The following is a 20,102-nucleotide window of genomic DNA, read 5'->3' as shown; positions in this document are numbered from 1 at the left end:
AACTTATGTCTGTAAGTGATGGTTAAAGTTGCATTTTCATGACAACCTTAAGTAAAGACCGTTTGAATTACGTTTTTGTGTGAAAAGTGTTAAAAACGGTAAAGATGCTAATCACGTTAGCCTGTCTATGGCGTTTTCCATGTTAAGTTAGCATAAATCGCTATATAACCATGTGTGGTTAATGGGTCAATTTAGTGTGTTACTGTATTTTGTGCTTTTCAAAGTAGTATTTAATCCTGTGTTAATAAGAATTTAACCTATTCAAGTTTATTAATATGTACATTTGTATTTCTGTATTGCAGTTTCACAGTGCTTCTGATAAAACATCCTAAACGTCCTACTGCTTCCTGGGTGTTTATTGAAGAACCTGTTAGCTGTCTGCCAAGCTAGAAGTCCTACCCAAATTTTAGTAAGGGCAGAACATATATATATATATATATATATATATATATATATATATATACATATATATATATATATATCACTTTGTGGCCACCAGCAGGAAAACAACCGAACTGGCAGCGCTGCGACCCTCCTCAGAGTGTCGCCACCCAGAGGACGCCGAGGAGAAACAATTTCTCGAAAACCGCCCCTCCCCGGTATAGTTTATCTGTACTATAATTCTCGAATAGCGTCAGTGCTGTTACATCCTCACATTCATCCATGTCCTTATATACTTTACCTACCAGTGCTGCCTAATAATATTTATCTATTATTTATGATGGCTGGTGGGTACCGTCGGGGTTATGATGACGCCAACACGGGAGAGAGATAGCTCACAAGCGTCTCTTTAACCCGAGGCACTGTCATACCATGATATTTAATACCCATAACATTACTATAGTAGAAGTTTAGGGATAAAACACATAAACAGAAACCGGTTTATTCCACGATCTCGACACCTCAGTGTGGAGATAGGGAAAAAACGGCACTCCCCGACGAGGAGGCTGAGATATAGAGTTTTCCTTATATTTTCATTCTCATATATGTTCGGCTGGCCAGTAATATTTAACTTAGCAACAACACTAGATAAAACCTCCTTTTATAAGCTCCACTTTATTCAACAGAGTTATGAGCTGACTTATTTATTTATTTATTTATTGAAAACTCATAAACATCTGCCTTATTTAAATTTTTTATTTTTTAAACAAAAACACTAACGATACCAATTCCTCTGAACTGGAAATCGCAGCATGAGTGCCTCATCCCGGGGAGGAGAAACCGCAGAGCGTGCTTCTCCCCGAGATAAGGCACTGGATCCAACAGGTGTTTGTTAGAACCATTTGCGGAACCTCTGGATATATATTTTGAGAGCTCTGACAGGGCAGAGCAGGTGAGGTCTCTCCTCATCCGCCGTCACGTGAGGCGGAGGATGAAAAGCCTGCAGAACCGTAGGCCGTGCCACATTAGATGGCACCTTGGGCAAATAGCCCGGCCTAGGATGTAGGATGGCTTTGATGTTGCCTGGAGCAAACTCCAGGCACCCGTTAGATATAGAGAGCGCCTGGAGATCTCCTACCCTCAGAGAAGTAATGGCCAACAAGAAAGCCACCTTTAGGGAAAGGTTCTTGGCCTCAGCCGACTCCAGCGGTTCGAAGGGGGCCTCAACCAACCCTTCGAGAACCACCGCCAGGTCCCAAGTGGGAACCCTGGTACGAGCCGCAGGTCTCATCCTCCAAGCCCCACGGAGGAAACGTACGACCAACTGCTGTCTCCCCAGAGGCCCATCACTCAGAGGAGTGTGGAAAGCCGAAATGGCAGCCACGTACACCTTGAGTGTGGATGGGGTAAGACCAGCCGAGAAGCGATCTTGGAGGAACTCCAGCACTGAAGCCACTGGGCAGTTAACTTGGTCCACCTCACGCTCTCTGCACCATACGGTGAAAACATTCCATTTTAGGCCGTACAATTTCCTTGTGGAGGGAGCTCTAGAGCTGAGTATGGTCTCCACTACTCCTGCTGACAGGCCAGCCTCTCTGTACTGTGCCCCCTCAGGGGCCAGACCCACAGTTTCCATAGTTCGGGCCGAGGGTGAAATATTGAGCCCTCTGCCTGTGTCAGCAGGTCCCTCCTGATGGGAAGCTCCCATGGAGGGCCGTCCAGGAGTAATATTATGTCTGAGAACCATACTCGGGCCGGCCACAACGGGGCTACCAATAACAGACTGATCCCGTCGCGACGAACCCTCTCTAAAACTCCCGGGAGCAGAGCGATCGGGGGAAATGCATACTGTAACAACAATGACTTTGTGTTGGGGAATTAATTAGCTCAAATTAGCAGTAATATTCATCAATGTGAATATGCATCTGTTGCTTCCATAAATTAATTTATTCAAAATAGGGAATAGGTCAAAACCTCGGCTTGTATCAGCGATTACACAATTACTTGTAATAATCACTGATAGAGACGGGTAGCATTTACTCAATTTGGGGGAATTTGAGGTAGAAGTTGAAGAATGTTCATTTATCATACAGACTGGCCGTCCGGCGGACAGAATGTATAATTTATGAACAGAAATCGGGCGTCTTTAACACTGATAGATAACACTTTCTTGTGGCCACAAAGAAGATAGTTATCTTCGTGTTTTAGACAATTTTAGGTTTCTTTTAAGAATAAAACCAATCGTAGAGCTTATAAGGTAAAATCTGCACTCATCAGGGACTCAGAATTCGAAACAAAACAGGCAAACTTAATTCAAATGATTTAACAAAGTTTATTTAACAAGCTAGCGATTACACAATTATTTTAAATCACGCAGGAGTAAAAATGCATAAACAAAACAGACAATATAACGATCGTAATACAGAAATACAACAAAATAAAAAGGTTTGAGAGAGAGATTGGGAGAGAGAGAGAGAGAGAGAGAGAGAGAGAGAGAGAAAATCAGCGTGTGAGATGTTGAGAGGATAGTGTTTGTAAGGAGAGATGGGTTTGCGGCTCCGTGAGCACGTGGTAGTGTGTTTGTCTCGGCACACGTGGGTGAGAGTATGTGTGTGTGTGTGTATGTGTATGTTTGTGTGTGTGAAAGAGAATTTAGAGAGAGAGATAGAAACAGTTTAGTCATTCACCACAAAACCCCAACGTTTCTCAGTAATATTTAGACAACTTTAAACAGCATTTCCTTCAGATTGCAAATTTAAAAGATCTACGTTACTCTGTTTGGGAGATCGGCCTTCTGTGTGTGTCCGTCTGTGTTGGATAAAGGCACCGGGATCACGTGGTCACAGCGTTCTGGTTGCTATGGCGACTTGAAGCGAGCGAAGACTCAGCAAAGATTATCTTAGCCTTAAGTTGGTTTTGTGGGTTGGTTTCAGAAGACTATACTGAAGTAATAGTAGTTCTAAGAAAAGACTTGGAAATAAAAGGAAAATAAAAGCGAGCGAAGCTTCCTTGAGGGAAGGAGGCGTGTCGTCTTTCTCTCTCTGGCGGACTGCAATGAGAGGAGAGGGGCGCGCAATTTTAAAGGGCTAAACTCACGCCTCCCTCACATACGTGGGCCAATCGTCTTTAACAACGTATGGGCCCACCTCCTGACGTTTCGAGGTCTATACGCTCCCCTTTCCGCGGGGTTTTGAAACGATGAATTCGTCCCTAACTTAATAACACTGGTATTTAATAAAACAATGCATTCTCTGATATTTTGTGTTAAAGATTCAGCATCGTTGGGGTTTGTGGAACACGGCAATACCGCGAATGACAGTTCTAATATCTAAAATCAAGGAGGTACATAATTTCTTGTAATTGTGGGCACCACAGAGTGATTACAGGCCAATAAACTACATAGGCATAATATTTGGGACAGGGGATCATACACATCAAGAAAATACATTTAAAATGTTTTATACAAGGATTTTGGATCACACGTGGTGGGGCCTGCGTGTGTTTCTGTGTGTGTGTATGTGAGTGCGTCTTGAAAGTTCATACCCGCCCGCTGAACTCTTGTCCCCGGCGCTGCGGGTGAGGGTTATGTGTGTGCGTGCGTTTGGCTCCTTGGATTGATGTACTCGGCAGAGACCACATGTTTTGGCATCTGGTCTCTACAACACTGTTTTATTGTTGTGAAGAGTTAATTAGTGTCTATGTGTAAATCAGTGTCCGAGGGACTCCCTAGGGGGGAGTGCTTTCGGGATCGCTCTCATTGGTCAGCGTTAGGCTCTCCCGGCCATAAACAGACGGTCTCTGTTGGTTTAGACGTAAGAGATCATGTAGAGTGAGAGGTAATCGGTGATTTACACCATTTTTCGGCGCCGTTTGGGCTGCACGTCTTGCGCAGAGCAATCTCAAAACAACAGAGGTGTCGTAAATGAGAGTGCTTTGGAATGTGAGAATAGCTTGAGTCAGAGCGAGACAGGGGTTTTTGTAGATTTAGACTGCATTAATTAATTCAATTTAATCACCATGCAGACTGGTGATCTGCTCTCCGTTACAATACAGACGCAGCCTCGGCCACGTCTGTACCATGGCATCCAACCCCAGCGGGGCTGGATGTGTGAGGGAGAACCACAGTGGACAGTGAGTCGTCTCTCGAGACGCGAATAGATCCACTTCCACTGGGCCGAACATATTAGCTCCACCACCTCGGGATGGAGTCTCCATTCCCCGGGCCTCAGCCCCTGCCTCGACAGGATGTCTGCTCCCTGATTCTGATTCCCTGGGATGTATGTTGCTCTTAGAGACAACAATTTCCCTTGGGACCACAGGAGGATCTGATGCGCCAGTCTGCATAGAGGGCAAGACCTCAGACCCCCTTGATGGTTTATATAGGCCACCACCGACATATTGTCCGTCCTCACAAGGACGTGATGACCCTTGAGGTCCAGCAGGAAGCTCCTCAGAGCTCGGGACACCGCCAACATTTCCAGGCAGTTTATATGCCAGGAGGAATGATGGTCCTGCCATAGACCTCTCGTTAAGCGGCCGTCCATGACCGCGCCCCAGCCCGTGAGGGAGGCGTCTGTCGAAACGGCTTTCCGGCGACATGACGCTCCCAGCACGGGACCTTGGGACAGAAACCAAGCTTTCTTCCACATAGATAGGGAACGAAGGCATCTGCGCGTAACCCTGATCATGCAAAATGGGTTTCCCCTCGGGGAGAACCCCTTGGTTTTCAACCACTGCAAGGGCCTCATGTGCAGGAGACCGAATGGAATGATGTTGGATGCTGCTGCCATGAGCCCTAACACTCTCTGAAAATGTTTTACAGTGATGGCCTGGGCCTAGCTTTATCCTGGACACCGTGGCCAGGATGGATTCAATCCGTACAGGAGACAATTGTGCCCGCATCGTGACCGAATCCCACACCACTCCCAGGAACGTGGTTCTCTGGGCTGGTGCCAACACGCTCTTTTTCATGTTATGTCTCAACCCCAGGCTCTGGATGTGGGCAAGGACGACATCTCGATGCCGAACTGCCAGCTCTTGTGACTGGGCCAGAATCAGCCAGTCGTCGTTATAATTGATGACCCTGATACCCTGAAGCCTCAGCGGTGCTAGAGCTGCATCCATACATTTTGTAAATGTGCGAGCGGAGAGAGCTAGGCCGAACGGAAGAACCCGATATTGGTACGCTTCGCCCCCGAAAGCGAACCTCAGGAACTTCCTGTGAGATGGAAGGATGGAAATGTGGAAGTATGCGTCCTTCAGATCTATCGTGACAAACCAATCCTCGGATTGAATTTGGTTCACGATGATGGGAATAGTGAGCATCTTGAACCTGAATCTCCTCAGAGATCGATTCAAGTGCCTGAGATCTATTATTGGACGCAACCCCCCATCCTTCTTGGGAACTATGAAGTAGCGGCTGTAAAACCCGGACTCCCTGCCTGGAGGAGGAATACGTTCTATAGCCTCCTTTACCAGCAGAGAGTTTACTTCTTGTTCCAATACCCTTGTTCCAATACCTGACTCTGCTCTGGGTCGACTACAGTCCAGACCACCCCGTTGAACTTTGGTGGGCGGGAACCGAAATGTAGTCTGTACCCCTTTTGAATGGTGCGCAGAGCCCAAGGAGAAATATTCGTGAGATTTTTCCATGCATCGAAATACTCTACTAAGGGAACCAGCTCTCGAGGCTGGCTTCGGGTATTAATCGGGATTCGTTCTTGGCCCCCTGAAGCGGATCTCTGGGAGGGTTCGACCGAAAACGATTCTCGATGTGCGGACGCGAATGCTGCCTGGCCGCAAGCCTGTGGGGCGGACAGTGCAGGGCACGTTCGCTGGAAACCGATGCGTCCCGAAGCGCACTTGACGGCGGGAAGTCGACATCGATTTCCTGTGGGCTCCGCGGAGGAGGCGACCTTGATCGCTCCCCCACGGGTGGGGCCGCCCGCAGAGGACCTAGGCTGGCTAGAACCTCTTTGTTGAAGCCTTCTTCGCCTGCAGGACGGCCCTCAGGTCGCCCTGCTTAGGCTGAGGCTTCGACTGAGAGCGTCGTCTATGCCCCCATGCTGTTTGAGGGGGGGCTCTAGAAGCGACGCTCTCCTTTTGCGCCTGTCTGTAGGTGGAGGAGCTGGTGGATGGCTGTGGCTGCCCGCTGGGGGCAGGCTTCTTAGGTTTGGAGCGGCGAGGGAGATATTGCCTGAAGGCTGCAGATTGTTTCTTCGCCTTCTGAAACCTGTCGACGGCGATATTAATCCTCTGAGGTCGAGAAACGCGCCAACGCGTTTTGCTGGAATTTTTTCACATAGCAGCAACATAAACTTAAAAAAATCCGTAATTTATGGTCATATAAATAAAATAAATACATGATTATAAACTATAGAGGGTCTTCTTTTTTTTGTGTACACTCACATTAACATCAAAACCTTGTTTTTATTTTTAAATAAATAAAATAAACAGGGTGCGCTTTCAGCTCACTCTGTCTCCGCAAAAATCTTTCTGGAACAAGTCTGGAAAACTCAGCGAATACTTATCACACAACCATGAAACATGCGTCTAAAGAAAGCTTTAAATTTCTACTTTTAAATAAAACAGTTCACATTCAAAACAAATATTCTCCTGCAATGTAATCTGTATGAAACTAAAGTGAAGTACAGTTTCTCCCGTCTCATCTAATTATCTGTAATTAGTTCACGCCCTCTCGCAGAGCGCGCTATTCATAAGATAATGTGAGGTGATCTATGCAAAATAAGGTAAACGCCCCCTGAAATGAGTTCACACCCACTCGCAGAGCGCGCTATTCATAAGATAATGTGCTGAGGTGATCTATGCAAAATAAGGTAAAAAGCCCCCTGAAATGCTTTAAAACCAGCTAGTTTCATTCACTCACGTTCCTGCGCCGTTGGAAGATGACGCGATACACCAGTGAGGAAGCCCTTCAGCTCGTCCTGGATAGTGATGAAGAGTTCACTTTTTCCTCAGAAGAAGAAGAGGACTCTGACAATGAACGTTTGTATTTTGAGGAGCGACTTGATCCAGGCGTGGATATTTCGGATGAGTAAGTCTTTTTAAATTTACTTGCATTAGTTGACAAGCTATTTTGTATAAACGTAGGCTACATATTTTACTGGTTGGACCATTTCCATACTTGTCATTCAGAGTAATTATATTTAAATGGTCTAGGCTATGCTTTATAAAGTAGGAGAGAGGCTTCATGCAGTCTGTTTTCTTTCGTTTTTAATAGTTTTGTTTAAAATAACACATTTCGAGCTTTCTATATATTTCTCTGGTATTTTAGGCAAAGCTTATGAGTTTGGGTTCATTTATGAGGCCTCCAGTTCCTGCTATTTTTAATTCTTATGTTTTAAATACAGGCATTTGGTTGATGAAACAACTATTAAAATTAAAATTAACTTTAAAGAAAGGCTTTATACAAAAAATAAACTTAATGAAATGGTCAAAATCTTCTCTGCCCACTCCATTTGTCTCGCGATTGCGCATGATCTGACTCATGCTTTTCACTTTTCATATAATCAACATAAATGAAATAAAAAAAAATAATGATTTTATTTAAACCTAAATATGAACTAAATTGTTTTATTTAATTTTAATGACTAGGCTACAACACGTAGGCCAATTAGCCTACAGTACAGAGAAATTAGTTGACAAGCTATTTTAAATAAACGTAGGCTACAGATTTTACTGGTTGGACCATTTCCATACTTTCCATTCAGAGTAATTTATATTTAAATGAAGAGTGCTTGCAAATATCTATTGCAAATGTGTGTATGTGCTGAAATGTGTAAATATGCCCAGCTGATGAATTGCAAATGTGTTAATGTTTGCGTTGTGCTATCTCCGTAATGGCCCATTACACACAATATATGCCTACAGCACGTGTCTACAATTATTTGCATCAGTTATTCATATAGACTAATGGTAATATACTTTGAAATATTTATGTTATAATAGTTTTCAACTTTTTTTAAAACAGGAATGCTGCATCTCCTTCATCTGCAACTCGGAGGGCACGCAGCAACACAGTTGAACGTCAGAAAGAGTAAGTACATATTTACCAATGTTTGTGCAATTTTGTTTATATACTTATTACAATATGAGCCTGTATGAATTTATTTATTTTTAGAGGTTGGTTGATAATGTTACATTTTTTTCTTTGTGTCATCTTATCAGCATGCTAATGCCCAACAGTTGTGCATGTGCTGGAATAGTTCTCTAAAATATATGATAATAATAGTTCTCTTACGAGAGGTCTCTCGTACTGCGTAAGATATCTTACGCTAGGGGAAAATCCTTTTCCGCGAGATATTGAAGCCAAAAATTATCCTTAATTTTGTAATAATGCAAAACGCGTTGCAGCAGCAATGCAGACATAGGCGAGATAGCTTGCGCGCCTATTGGCTGCTCTGCGGCAACTGCAGCAGCCTATCGAGCGAGGCCTGGCGTGACGTCAGACCCAATCAGGGCACTTCGCGCCCGCTGCGTCACGTCCCGCCGAAATGGGCGTGGTCTAGGCCTATAAATATCGCTCGCAGGCAGCTATTATCTGATTTTTCATCCTTCAAGCGAAGCACACGCATCGCTGGAGCTGGATTAGAAGCCGCGCCGTCTGAGAGAGAGCACCTTCAGCGGGACGAGTCACTGAAGTCGCTGGCTGCGCCGCCTTCCTTGCCTTCCTGCTGCGCTATCCGGCGTTATATCCTTTCTCTGCTACTGTGTTTATGTATGTGTGTGTGCTCGCCGCCGCGACACACACTCCCATTGCACTAAAAGAGCTGGGCGTCTTTTTCAAGACGCCCCTTTTCCTGATCACGCAGCTCTCGCGCTCGCTGACGGCGACTGCCCTCACTGCGAGCTGGTTACTGCCTATGGTGACTCTGAGGACTCACCTGGCATCCCTCTCCGAGACTGCTTCTCCGCCCCCCCCCCACCCCCAACCCGCAAAGCTTGCCGGTTCGCCCGCTTGCCTTGCCGGCTTGGGGGACGATACCTGTTCTCCCTCTGTTCGAGCCGCGCACACCGCGCCGCTCACAGAGGATGTCAGGAGCGGGCGGTCACGGGGCTAGCTTTCTCTCTCCCTCTGTTCAAGCCGCGCAAACTGCGCCGCTCACAAGGGAGGCTGGAAGCGGACGGTCGGGGTTAGTTTTTTTTTACGTTATAAGAAAGCTACCCTGCCTCTGCGCCCCATTCATGCGTCACTCACCGGCGAAAGGAGAAAGGTGTGTTTTTAGTCCCTCCGAGGATGGACTGACCTTCAATTTATCATACATTTCCCAGTTCCCTGATCATGCGACTGGAAATGTCAATATTGCAGCAGGCGAGCCTGTTTTAATACAAGCGCGCCTGCAAGCATACGCCGAAGAAAGCATGTGACGCTGTTATATGCTCGTGCATCCGAAAGCCTTTGTGTTCCCCCCCTGTGGCTCAGTGGCGGAATCATTGGTTTTCCTCACGAGAGACCGGAGTTCGAATCCCGGTCTAGCGGCAGTTAAAATTATGCCGCCAATGCTTCGCTCTGTCAGTTCCCTGAAAAGCGACTGCAGATGTGCATTTTGCAGCCAACGAGCGCGTTGCACAACCCGCTCGCCTGCACCCAAACACCGTTTCTATGGTTTCCGTGCGTCACTGGCGAAAGGAGAAAAGAGCGTTTCTGGTCCCCCCGCGGACGGACCGACCTCCTCTTTCTCGTACATTTCTCATTCCCCTCTGAAGTTCGGGCGACTGGAAATGTCAGTATTGCAGTGAGCAAGCCTGTTGTAATACACGCATGCCTGCAAACAAACGCCAGCACGTTGACGCTCTCTTATAATACTCGCGCTAACTGAGTTATAATGTGTCTCCCCCTGTGGCCCAGTGGCAGACACCCAGGTTTTGCACGCGAGAGACCCGCGTTCGATCCCCGGGTCTACCGGCAGATAAAATTATGCCGTCTATGCTCGCTCTGTCAGTTCCCTGAAAAGGCGACTGCAGATGTGTATTTTGCAGCCAACGAGCGCGTTGTACAACCCGCTCGCCTGCACCCAAACACCGTTTATATGGTGTTCCGTGCGTCACTGGCGTAAGGAAAAAAGGGAGTTTTTCTGGTCCCGCTGCGGACGGACCAACCTCCTTTTTCCTATACATTTCCCATTCCCCTCTGGAACTCAGGCGACTGGAAATGTCAATATTGCAGTGAACAAGCCTGTTGTAATGCACGCAGGCCTGCAATAAACGCCAGCATGTTGACGCTCTCTGTTTCTATGGCAACTTCTCGCTCGTTCAGTTCCAGTAAATGTGACTGTTCCAGTGTATCCTGCAGTAAACAAGTCGGTTCTGTCACCCGCTTGCCTGCACACAAACGCCGTTTTTACGGCTACCCAGATAAATCCCATAAGCGTGAATTTTTCTGGTGTCCCGGCCACGGCCGATGGTGTTTTATGTGTAGAAAGAATGCCCACTGCCCAGTGCCCATCTCTACACACAAGCACAGCCCGTCACACAGGGCTTGCGCACATGAATCGACTCAGATCGATTGCGCTTCAAACATGGTGAATGTGCCCACTAACACCACGTTATGCATGTCTCACGGTTTCTGTAAAAACGAAACCAACGTGCATTCGCTTCACTCAAGCGAACAATGTTTTCAGTGTGATATGTGCCCGCTGTCCCGCGCCCACATCCACACATAGACATGACAGTTCCTACGGGAACCGCCCAGCCCTCCCCCTCGCGGTTGACCACCGCAGAGGAGTCGAGCGCGGGCAATCTGCCCGCTGTTATCAGCGCGCCCCATGCCTCAAATGTCACGAGCGCCATGCTTGTGTTACAGCACGCCGAAGCTTCTCCATCGCTGAGCGAGCGGAGCGCGCTTCGTATTCAACCCCTAGCTATCCATGCAGACGCATGGGCAAAGCTACCCGGGGTTTCGAAGTGGGTGCTGAACATTATAGAAAGAGGCTATTCGCTGCAGTTTCGCCGACGCCCTCGCCGCTATGTGGCGCGCGTCGAGACCACGGTAAAAACAGAAGTAGCACATTTACTTCGAGCCGAAGTGACGAAACTATTGAGCTAAGGGGCCATAGAGCCTCTCTCTCTCAAGTTCAGAGCGAAGGAGGGCTATACAGCAGATACTTCCTGGTACCGAAAAAAGACGGGGGTCTCAGACCCATACTAGATCTAAGGCAACTGAACAAAGTGCTTGTGAAGCGACAGTTCAGGATGCTCACGACCAGGCAAATCCTTGTGCAGATTCGCCAAGGAGATTGGTTTGTGTCAATAGATCTGAAAGACGCGTATTTTCAAATACAGATAGCGTCACGTCACAGGCGATATTTGAGATTCGCCTTCGAGGGCCAGGCATATCAGTACACAGTCCTGCCGTTCGGCTTGTCCCTGGCACCCCGTACATTTACGAAGTGCATGGATGCGGCGCTCGCACCCCTCAGAATGAGAGGCATGCGAGTGCTAAACTATTTGGACGATTGGCTGATTCTAGCGCAATCTCGCGCAGTGCTCATAGAACACACGACCATTTTACTCGATCACCTCGAGGATCTGGGTCAGAGTGTCAATTGGGCGAAGAGCTCCCTGTCACCCAGTCAGAAAATATCTTTCCTGGGCACAGAACTGGACTCACTATCCATGATAGCGCGACTATCACAACAGCGCGCGGTAGACATTCGACGCACAGCGAACTCTTTTCGCTGCGGCGCGTCTGTCCCGCTCAAGAGATTTCAGAAGATGCTAGGTCTCATGGCCTCAGCATCGTCAGTGCTCCAGCTGGGCCTGCTCCGCATGCGCCCGCTGCAGTTTTGGCTGAAAGCGCGAGTCCCACGCGAAGCGTGGGCACCCGGTTTGCTTCGCCTCAGGGTCAATCAGAAGTGCGTCACAGCTCTGAAACCCTGGAAAGCGAACGACTGGTACCAATCAGGTGTAAGCCTGGGGACTTCCTCGAGGGTAAAAGTGGTGTCCACGGACGCGTCCACCTCGGGATGGGGAGCGCTGCTCGAGGGCAGACCGTTCTTCGGCCAATGGTCAGAACGGGAGAAGCTCCTGCACATAAACTGCCTCGAAATGCTGGCAGTAGACAACGCGCTGACGCGTTTTTTGTCCCCAAATAAAAGGACACCACGCCTTGGTCCGTTCGGACAACATGTCTGTGGTGTCCTACATAAATCGCCAGGGCGGCATCAGATCCAAGAAACTGTACAGGCTGGCAGAACGCCTCCTGGTATGGGCTCAGTGCAACCTGCGCTCGCTCAGAGCAGCGCACGTGCCAGGGATCTTGAATATAGGACCGGACAGACTGTCCAGGAACAATGTTCCGGCAGGCGAGTGGTCTCTACACCCAAAGACAGTCCATCTGCTGTGGAAGAAATTTGGCAGAGCGGAAGTGGACCTGTTTGCGTCTCAAGAAAACGCTCACTGTCAAGAGCAGGAGCGCGCTGGCCCATGTGTGGCCCCGCCGCCCGCTCTATGCTTTTCCCCCCGTCTCTCTCCTGCCTCAGGTGATAGAACGGATCAGGGAAGAAGGATGCTCAGTACTGCTGGTAGCACCGTTCTGGAAAAACCAACCTTGGTTCCCAGTCGTGATGCAGTTAGCAAGTACTGCCCCGTGGCCAGTACCAATGAGGAGAGATCTCCTCTCACAGGCCCGCGGCTCGATCTGGCATCCTCACCCGGAACTATGGTCCCTTCATGTCTGGGCCATCAACGGGTACATGTTGGACTCCCTAAAGGAGTATTAAACACGATCACGCAGGCTAGAGCTCCGTCTACAAGACGACTCTTTTCTTCGAAATGGTCGGTGTTTTCGGGCTGGTGCACAGCCCGTGGTGTGTCACCCACAAACTGTGGTATGACGGAGGTGCTTTCCTTCCTACAAGAGCTGTTGGATGGGGGCAGGGCCCCCTCCACGCTCAAAGTTTATGTGGCGGCTATAGCAGCGTTCTCAGAAACAACGCTTGGTCAGTCAATAGGAAGGAACGATTTAGTCATCCGCTTCCTTAGAGGGGCTAAGAGACTGAATCCTCCCAGACCTCCCTCAGTCCCCGTATGGGACCTTTCTACGGTTCTGGAAGCCATGAAAGGTGCGCCATTTGAGCCTTTACAGTCAATCGATTTGAAACACCTGTCTTTCAAGACGGTGTTTTTGCTGGCTCTCGCTTCAGTGAAGCGCATAGGGGATCTGCACGCGCTCTCTGTGAGCGCGGCGTGCATGGAGTTTGGGCCCAATGACTCAAAAGTTATACTCAAACCTAAGCACGGTTATGTTCCAAAATCCCTCAACACACCGTTTAGGGCGCAGGTTATCTCCCTGTCAGCCCTACCGGTCCCTGATGAGGAAAAAGACGCGAGCCTCCTTTGCCCAGTCAGGGCATTACGAGCTTATGTGTCTCGCTCGTCTGTTTTCAGACAGACGGAGCAGCTTTTTGTTTCGTTTAGCGGACGTTCTAAGGGACTAGCCGCGTCGAAACAGAGCCTATCCAGATGGATAGTTGATGCTATAGCGCTGGCATACGCCTCCAAGGGCATGCAGTGCCCATTGGGTGTCAGGGCGCACTCCACGAGAGGCATGGCCTCTTCGTGAGCCTGGTCAAGTGGGATTGCCTTGCAAGATATTTGTATGGCGGCAGGCTGGGCCTCCCCGTCTACATTTATAAGGTTTTATAACCTAGAGGTTCCCGCCCTGCAGGCCAGGCTGCTGTCGGTCTAAATTTACCAGTATTATCTGACCTGATGCGATCAGCTCAGAATGCTGCGTCTGCTGAGCACAGCTCAATGTTCGACAGTATAAAGCTGGGCAAACTGTGTAAGACCCACATTTCCCCATCAGTTCAGGCCGTACCCCGCCCTGTCTGTATGATGAAATTCGCGTCCCATCGACGCTGCTATATGTGGAAGAGTGAGGCTGCACCCCTCCCTCTTCCCGGACTCCCTGTGAGTTCCCTGAGTGATTGTGCACTATATGTACCCCGGGCTTTCGCCCTTGGGTCTTTGGTGTCAGATCTCAGCATGCACGGCGTTTTACATTGGGTCCCCTAGCGTAAGATATCTTACGCAGTACGAGAGACCTCTCGTAAGAGAACGTACTCGGTTACTAACGTAACCTCGGTTCTCTCTAGAAGAGGGAACGAGTACTGCGTATCTTGCCGTGCATGCACACGCTCTGGTTGCTTCGATGATGAAAAACCAGATAATAGCTGCCTGCGAGCGATATTTATAGGCCTAGACCACGCCCATTTCGGCGGGACGTGACGCAGCGGGCGCGAAGTGCCCTGATTGGGTCTGACGTCACGCCAGGCCTCGCTCGATAGGCTGCTGCAGTTGCCGCAGAGCAGCCAATAGGCGCGCGAGCTATCTCGCCTATGTCTGCATTGCTGCTGCAACGCGTTTTGCATTATTACAAAATTAAGGATAATTTTTGGCTTCAATATCTCGCGGAAAAGGATTTTCCCCTAGCGTAAGATATCTTACGCAGTACTCGTTCCCTCTTCTAGAGAGAACCGAGGTTACGTTAGTAACCGAGTACGTTTTCAACTTTTTTTGAAAGGAATGATGTAGGTTGCTCACTCTCACCTCTCACTGCAACTCGCACTAAGAGGGCACGCAGCAACACAGACAGAAATCAGAAGGAGTAAGTACATATTTACCCACTATTTTACAGATGTTAGACCAATTTTGTTTATATACTTAGTGATGCTATATGTACATGTGCCTGCCTGTGTGGATTGCCAGACACAATTGTAAAACACAATTACCAGACACAATTGCAAAAATTGTGGTGTTATGTATGCACAATATTACAATTAGTGATTGGTAATGTTAGTATAAAAGAGCTTATTTTTGTTGTTTTACCAAAATGCTGACTGTCCATCAGTTATGCATGTGCTGGCATAGTACTTTGTTCAACCTTTATTAATATTAATATTATTATTTTTATAGGAATGTGGTAGCATCACTCTCACCCTCACCTGCAACGCGCACTGGGAGCACTGCAAAAAATGCTTTCTTAGTTAGTATTTTTGTTTTGTTTCCAGTCCAAATATCTAAAAATTCTTAAATCAAGAAGCATTTACTAGAGAAGTAAAATGACATAAGAAATTCTATTTTGTTTTAAGGTAAAAAGTAAGTACTTTAAGTAATTTTTGTTTAAAACAAGCAAAATTATCTGCCAATGGGGTAAGCAAAAAAATCTTGTTTTTTTTTCGAATTCAGATTTTTTTTCTTGTTTTCCATTCTTATTCAGATTTTTTTGCTTACCCCATTGGCAGATAATTTTGCTTGTTTTAAGCCAAAATTACTTAAAGTACTTTCTTTTTACCTTAAAACAAAATAGAATTTCTTATGTCATTTTACTTCTCTAGTAAATGCTTCTTGATTTAAGAATTTTTAGATATTTGGACTGGAAACAAAACAAAAATACTAAGTAAGAAAAGCATTTTTTGCAGTGAGGGCACGCGACAGGTGTCGTTCAGTTTTGAGAACAACTGAAAAGTAAGTACACTTATTCCCTTTCTTTCAGATATTAGTATAATTCTGTTTACATATTCTGGTTTTACATAGTCCATACAAACATTATGTGTCTGTATGGCTTTGCATCTGGCCAATGTTACTTATAATGATTGAAATGCAGTTGTTATATTTTGTGTAATAAACATGCTCACAGTTGTTTGTTTGTTTTACAGCTATAAAGGTGATGGTGATCATCAGACACCTGTTGCAAAGAGGGCCAAGACAAACATTCAGACAAGCAACAAGCAGTCTACTCTGTCATGGAAAACAGAGACTGACATTGATATGGTTCCACAGACTCTGAGATTCCTGCCTGCACGGGAACCTGGACCACAGCTGAGTCCTGCTGATGCACACACTCCTCTGAGTCTCTTCAAAATGTTTTTTTCTGAGAATGCAGTGTCAACTCTGTGCTACAACACCAATGCTCAAGCTGCTGGTGCAATTGCAAAAGGCCGCAAATATAAATGGACTGATGTCAGCATCAGCGAGATGTACAGATACATTGGGCTGCTTTTTTACATGGCCATGGTGAAGATGAGCTCCATCAGCGACTACTGGCGGCAAGACAGTCTTTTCTCTTTGCCTTTTCCTGCCACAATCATGTCCCGGGACAGATACCGCACCATTTCATGGAATGTGCACATGAGTCACCCAGATGCAGATAAAGAGAATGACAGAAAGAGGGGCACACCTGAACATGACCGGCTTTTCAGGGTCAAACCTCTCATGGACACCATACGTCATGTTTGTAAAGCCATCTATCATCCTAAAATAAACGTAGCTGTCGATGAGAGAATGGTGGCATGCAAAGCACACACAGGTATGACGCAGTACATGAAAGCCAAACCAACCAGATGGGGTTTCAAGTTGTTTGTTCTTGCAGACTCATCAAATGGATACACTTTGGACTTTTCTGTGTACACAGGAAAGAACAACTTTCCTTCAGGCCATGGACTGTCACATGATGCTGTAACATCTCTTTTGGATTGTAAAGTTTTAGGCTCTGGGTACCATGTGTACATGGACAATTTCTACACAAGCCCAAAGCTCCTCAAAGACCTGTTTGCAATGAAGTTTGGTGCATGTGGGACTTACAGGGACAACAGGAAGGATTGCCCACGTGATGCAACTAATTCACTCTCTAAAAAATCTGCCAGAGGATCCATCAGGTGGATTCGGGATGGCCCTCTTGTATTTGTGAAGTGGATGGACACACGAGAGGTATCTGTCTGTTCCACCATTCAATCTGCTTATACAGGAGACACTGCGCAGAGGAGGGTGAAAACACAAGATGCATGGAGGACAAAGACATTTCCATGTCCTGCACCTGTGATTGCATACAACAAGCACATGGGGGGTGTGGACCTGTCCGATCAGCTCTTACAGTACTACACTGCACAACACAAAACAATGAAGTGGTACAGAAAGATCTTTCTACACTTCTTGGACATTGCTGCCACCAATGCTTTCCTTATCCACAAAGAGCTATGTGGTAACATGACCCATAAACAGTTCATGGAACAGCTTATTGCGGAGCTCTGTGGTGTGTCACAGAAAGTAGCACCAAAACAAACCAGTAGTGACCATGTGCCGGTTCCAGGAGCTGAGCTGGGCTCAGATGCAAAGAACATTTGCACAGTTGGTCGCAAGATCTGTGTGCTTTGCAAAGGACAGCTTGGTAAAAGGCAGGACACACCTTGGAAATGCCAGGCATGTAATGTTCACTTGTGTCTTCAGTTAAACAGGAACTGTTTTCAAGAATGGCACAAAGACATGTAACTATATTCTATCTGCCTTTATTTTAGTTTATTTTGCTCATTTTGCATTATTTTGCTTTATTTTGCTTAGAGCCCGCATCAACGGGGCATAAGCATTTACTGTGAGATACCTGCAAATTTAAAACATTTAGTTCCTCCTCATAGAGGAATTACAATAAAACAGTGAAAAACAAAACGCCTCGGTTACGACTGTAACCTCGGTTCCCTGAAGAGGGAACGAGCGTTGCGTCGAAAAGCTGACGCTATGGGAACGCTTTGCGTGATGACGTCTTGAAGCACATGTAAAATCAGTCCAATGGTGTGGCGGAACGTCAGAGGCGGGTGACGTCACGTACCAGGAAGCTATAAAAGCCGGCCCGAAACAGAAAACGAAAGCTTCGTAAAGTCTGAAGTCGCGCTGACAGGCATGAAGGAGATATGGCAAGGCGACGCAACGCTCGTTCCCTCTTCAGGGAACCGAGGTTACAGTCGTAACCGAGGCGTTCCCTTTCAAGGGAACTCCCGTTGCGTCGAAAAGCTGACGCTATGGGAACGTCTATACCAACGCCTCCATAGCTACAAATGTCTGTCCTGTGTGTAATCATGTGAGCAGCACTAAGAAGACAAAACATGAGACCCTAGAGTAGAGTCTAAATCCAGAGAGTAGAACCTGACGAAGGTGTGCGGTGAGGACCAGCCTGCCGCATCACAGACGTCCTGTAACGATACTCCTGATATAAGGGCCTTAGAGGCCGCCATACTCCTAGTAGAGAGCGACCGGACAGCCAAAGGAGAAGGCTGTCCAGCCGCCTCATAAGCCAGTGAGATAGTCTCAACCACCCACTTGCTCATCCTTTGCTTAGACACTGGACCTCCCTTGTTAGGGGAGCAAAAGTCACTTTTACGCCACAGGGCAGCTCTGTGGACATACGCGTCTAACGCCCGAACAGGGCAAAGCAAATTATTCGCCTCCTGGTCCGATTTCGAAAGGGAGGAGGACCTCCAAGTGCCACGAAGGAAACGAGATACCAAGGGGTCTTTCCCCACAGACATTCCACCCAAAGGACTGTGGTAAGCACCTATGGCCGCCACATAGACCTTTAAAGTGGACGGGGTCAGACCTGCAGTGAACCGTTCCTGCAGGAACTCCAGCACTGTACCAATTGGGCAGTGGACTGGGTCCAACCGACGGTCACTACACCAAGAAGTGAATACTCTCCACTTCAGGGCATAAAGTTTCCTCGTGGAGGGAGCTCTGGACTGTAGAATGGTCTCAACAACCTCGGTTGAGAGACCTGACTCTATGAGCTGGGCCCCCTCAGAGGCCAAGCCCACAGGTTCCACAGTTCTGGCCGAGGGTGAAATATCGAGCCCTCTGCCTGGGACAGAAGGTCCCTCCTGACGGGTAACTCCAGAGGATGCCCGTCGAGGAGGGACACAAGATCGGGAAACCATACTCTGCCCGGCCAGCGCGGGGCTATAAAAAGCAGGCAAACCCGGTCCCTGCGAACTCTTTCCAGAACTCCCGGGAGCAGAGCAACTGGGGGAAAGGCGTACAGACGTAGCCTCGGCCACGTCTGTACCATAGCATCCAGTCCCAGAGGAGCTGGATGCGTGAAGGAGAACCAAAGTGGACAGTGAGACGTCTCTCGAGACGCAAACAGATCCACTTATTATTTCCATATCAGCTCCACCACCTCGGGGGTGGAGCCACCATTCCCCGGGCCTCGGCCCCTGTCTCGACAGAGTGTCTGCTCCTATATTCTGGACCCCGGGGATGTAGGCTGCCTTGAGTGACAGCAACTTCCCCTGGGACCACAAGAGGATATGGCATGCCAGCGCAAACCCCCTTGATATAGGCGACTACCGACGTGTTGTCCGTATGTACTACACATGGTGTCCCCTGAGACCTGTGATAAAGCTCCTCAGAGCCCGGAAGACAGCTAACATCTCTAGGCTATAGAATGCCAGGAACGATGATGGTCTTCCCACAGACCTTGAGATGAGCGACCCTCAGGATCGCTCCCCAACCCGTGAGGGAAGCATCCGTCGTTAGCAGTTTGCGACGACAAGGAGCTCCCAGCACTGGGCCCTGGGACAGGAACCAAGGTTTCTTCCACATAACCAAGGCACGTAGGCATCACCGCGTGACCTTGATTGTGCGAAATGGGTTGCCCCTCGGGGAAAAACCCTCTGGTCCTGAGCCACCACTGCAGGGGCCTCATGTGCAGCAGTCCAAAAGGTATCCCGTTGGAAGCTGCTGCCATGAGACCCAACAGTCTCTGGAACTGTTTGACAGTGAGTAGCTGGCCTAGCTTTACACTTCTCACAGCTGCCAGGATGGAATCGAAGCGTGGCGATGACAGGCGCGCCTGCATCGACACTGAATCCCAAACCACGCCTAAAAAAGTGGTCCTCTAAAATGGAGAAAGCACACTCTTCTTGGCGTTCAGC

At 47.8% G+C, this 20,102-nt stretch overlaps 2 protein-coding genes and 1 long non-coding RNA gene across 14 annotated transcripts in view; 2 read left to right on the top strand and 1 right to left on the bottom strand.

The window, feature by feature from the left end:
- LOC309499883 (integrin alpha-X-like) overlaps positions 1-20,102 on the bottom strand; it is a 298,717-nt gene that overhangs the window by 145,658 nt on the left and 132,957 nt on the right. The gene's annotated exons all lie outside the window — the stretch shown is intronic.
- The window catches only part of LOC309499980, a 735,980-nt gene that overhangs the window by 683,411 nt on the left and 32,467 nt on the right, over positions 1-20,102 (top strand). The gene's annotated exons all lie outside the window — the stretch shown is intronic.
- On the top strand, positions 15,834-17,844 carry LOC309499924 (piggyBac transposable element-derived protein 4-like). The gene is made up of 2 exons (XM_082171467.1): positions 15,834-15,870; positions 16,062-17,844. Exon 2 carries the CDS (start codon positions 16,174-16,176, stop codon positions 17,668-17,670), a length of 1,497 nt encoding a protein of 498 aa, XP_082027593.1. The 5' UTR covers positions 15,834-15,870; positions 16,062-16,173; the 3' UTR covers positions 17,671-17,844.

This window comes from Leuciscus leuciscus (genome assembly GCF_965113295.1).
Source record: "Leuciscus leuciscus genome assembly, chromosome: 5".
NCBI lineage: Eukaryota > Metazoa > Chordata > Actinopteri > Cypriniformes > Leuciscidae > Leuciscus > Leuciscus leuciscus.
Note: the sequence above shows the minus strand (reverse complement) of the source record. Positions and strands in the feature narration are given on the sequence as shown.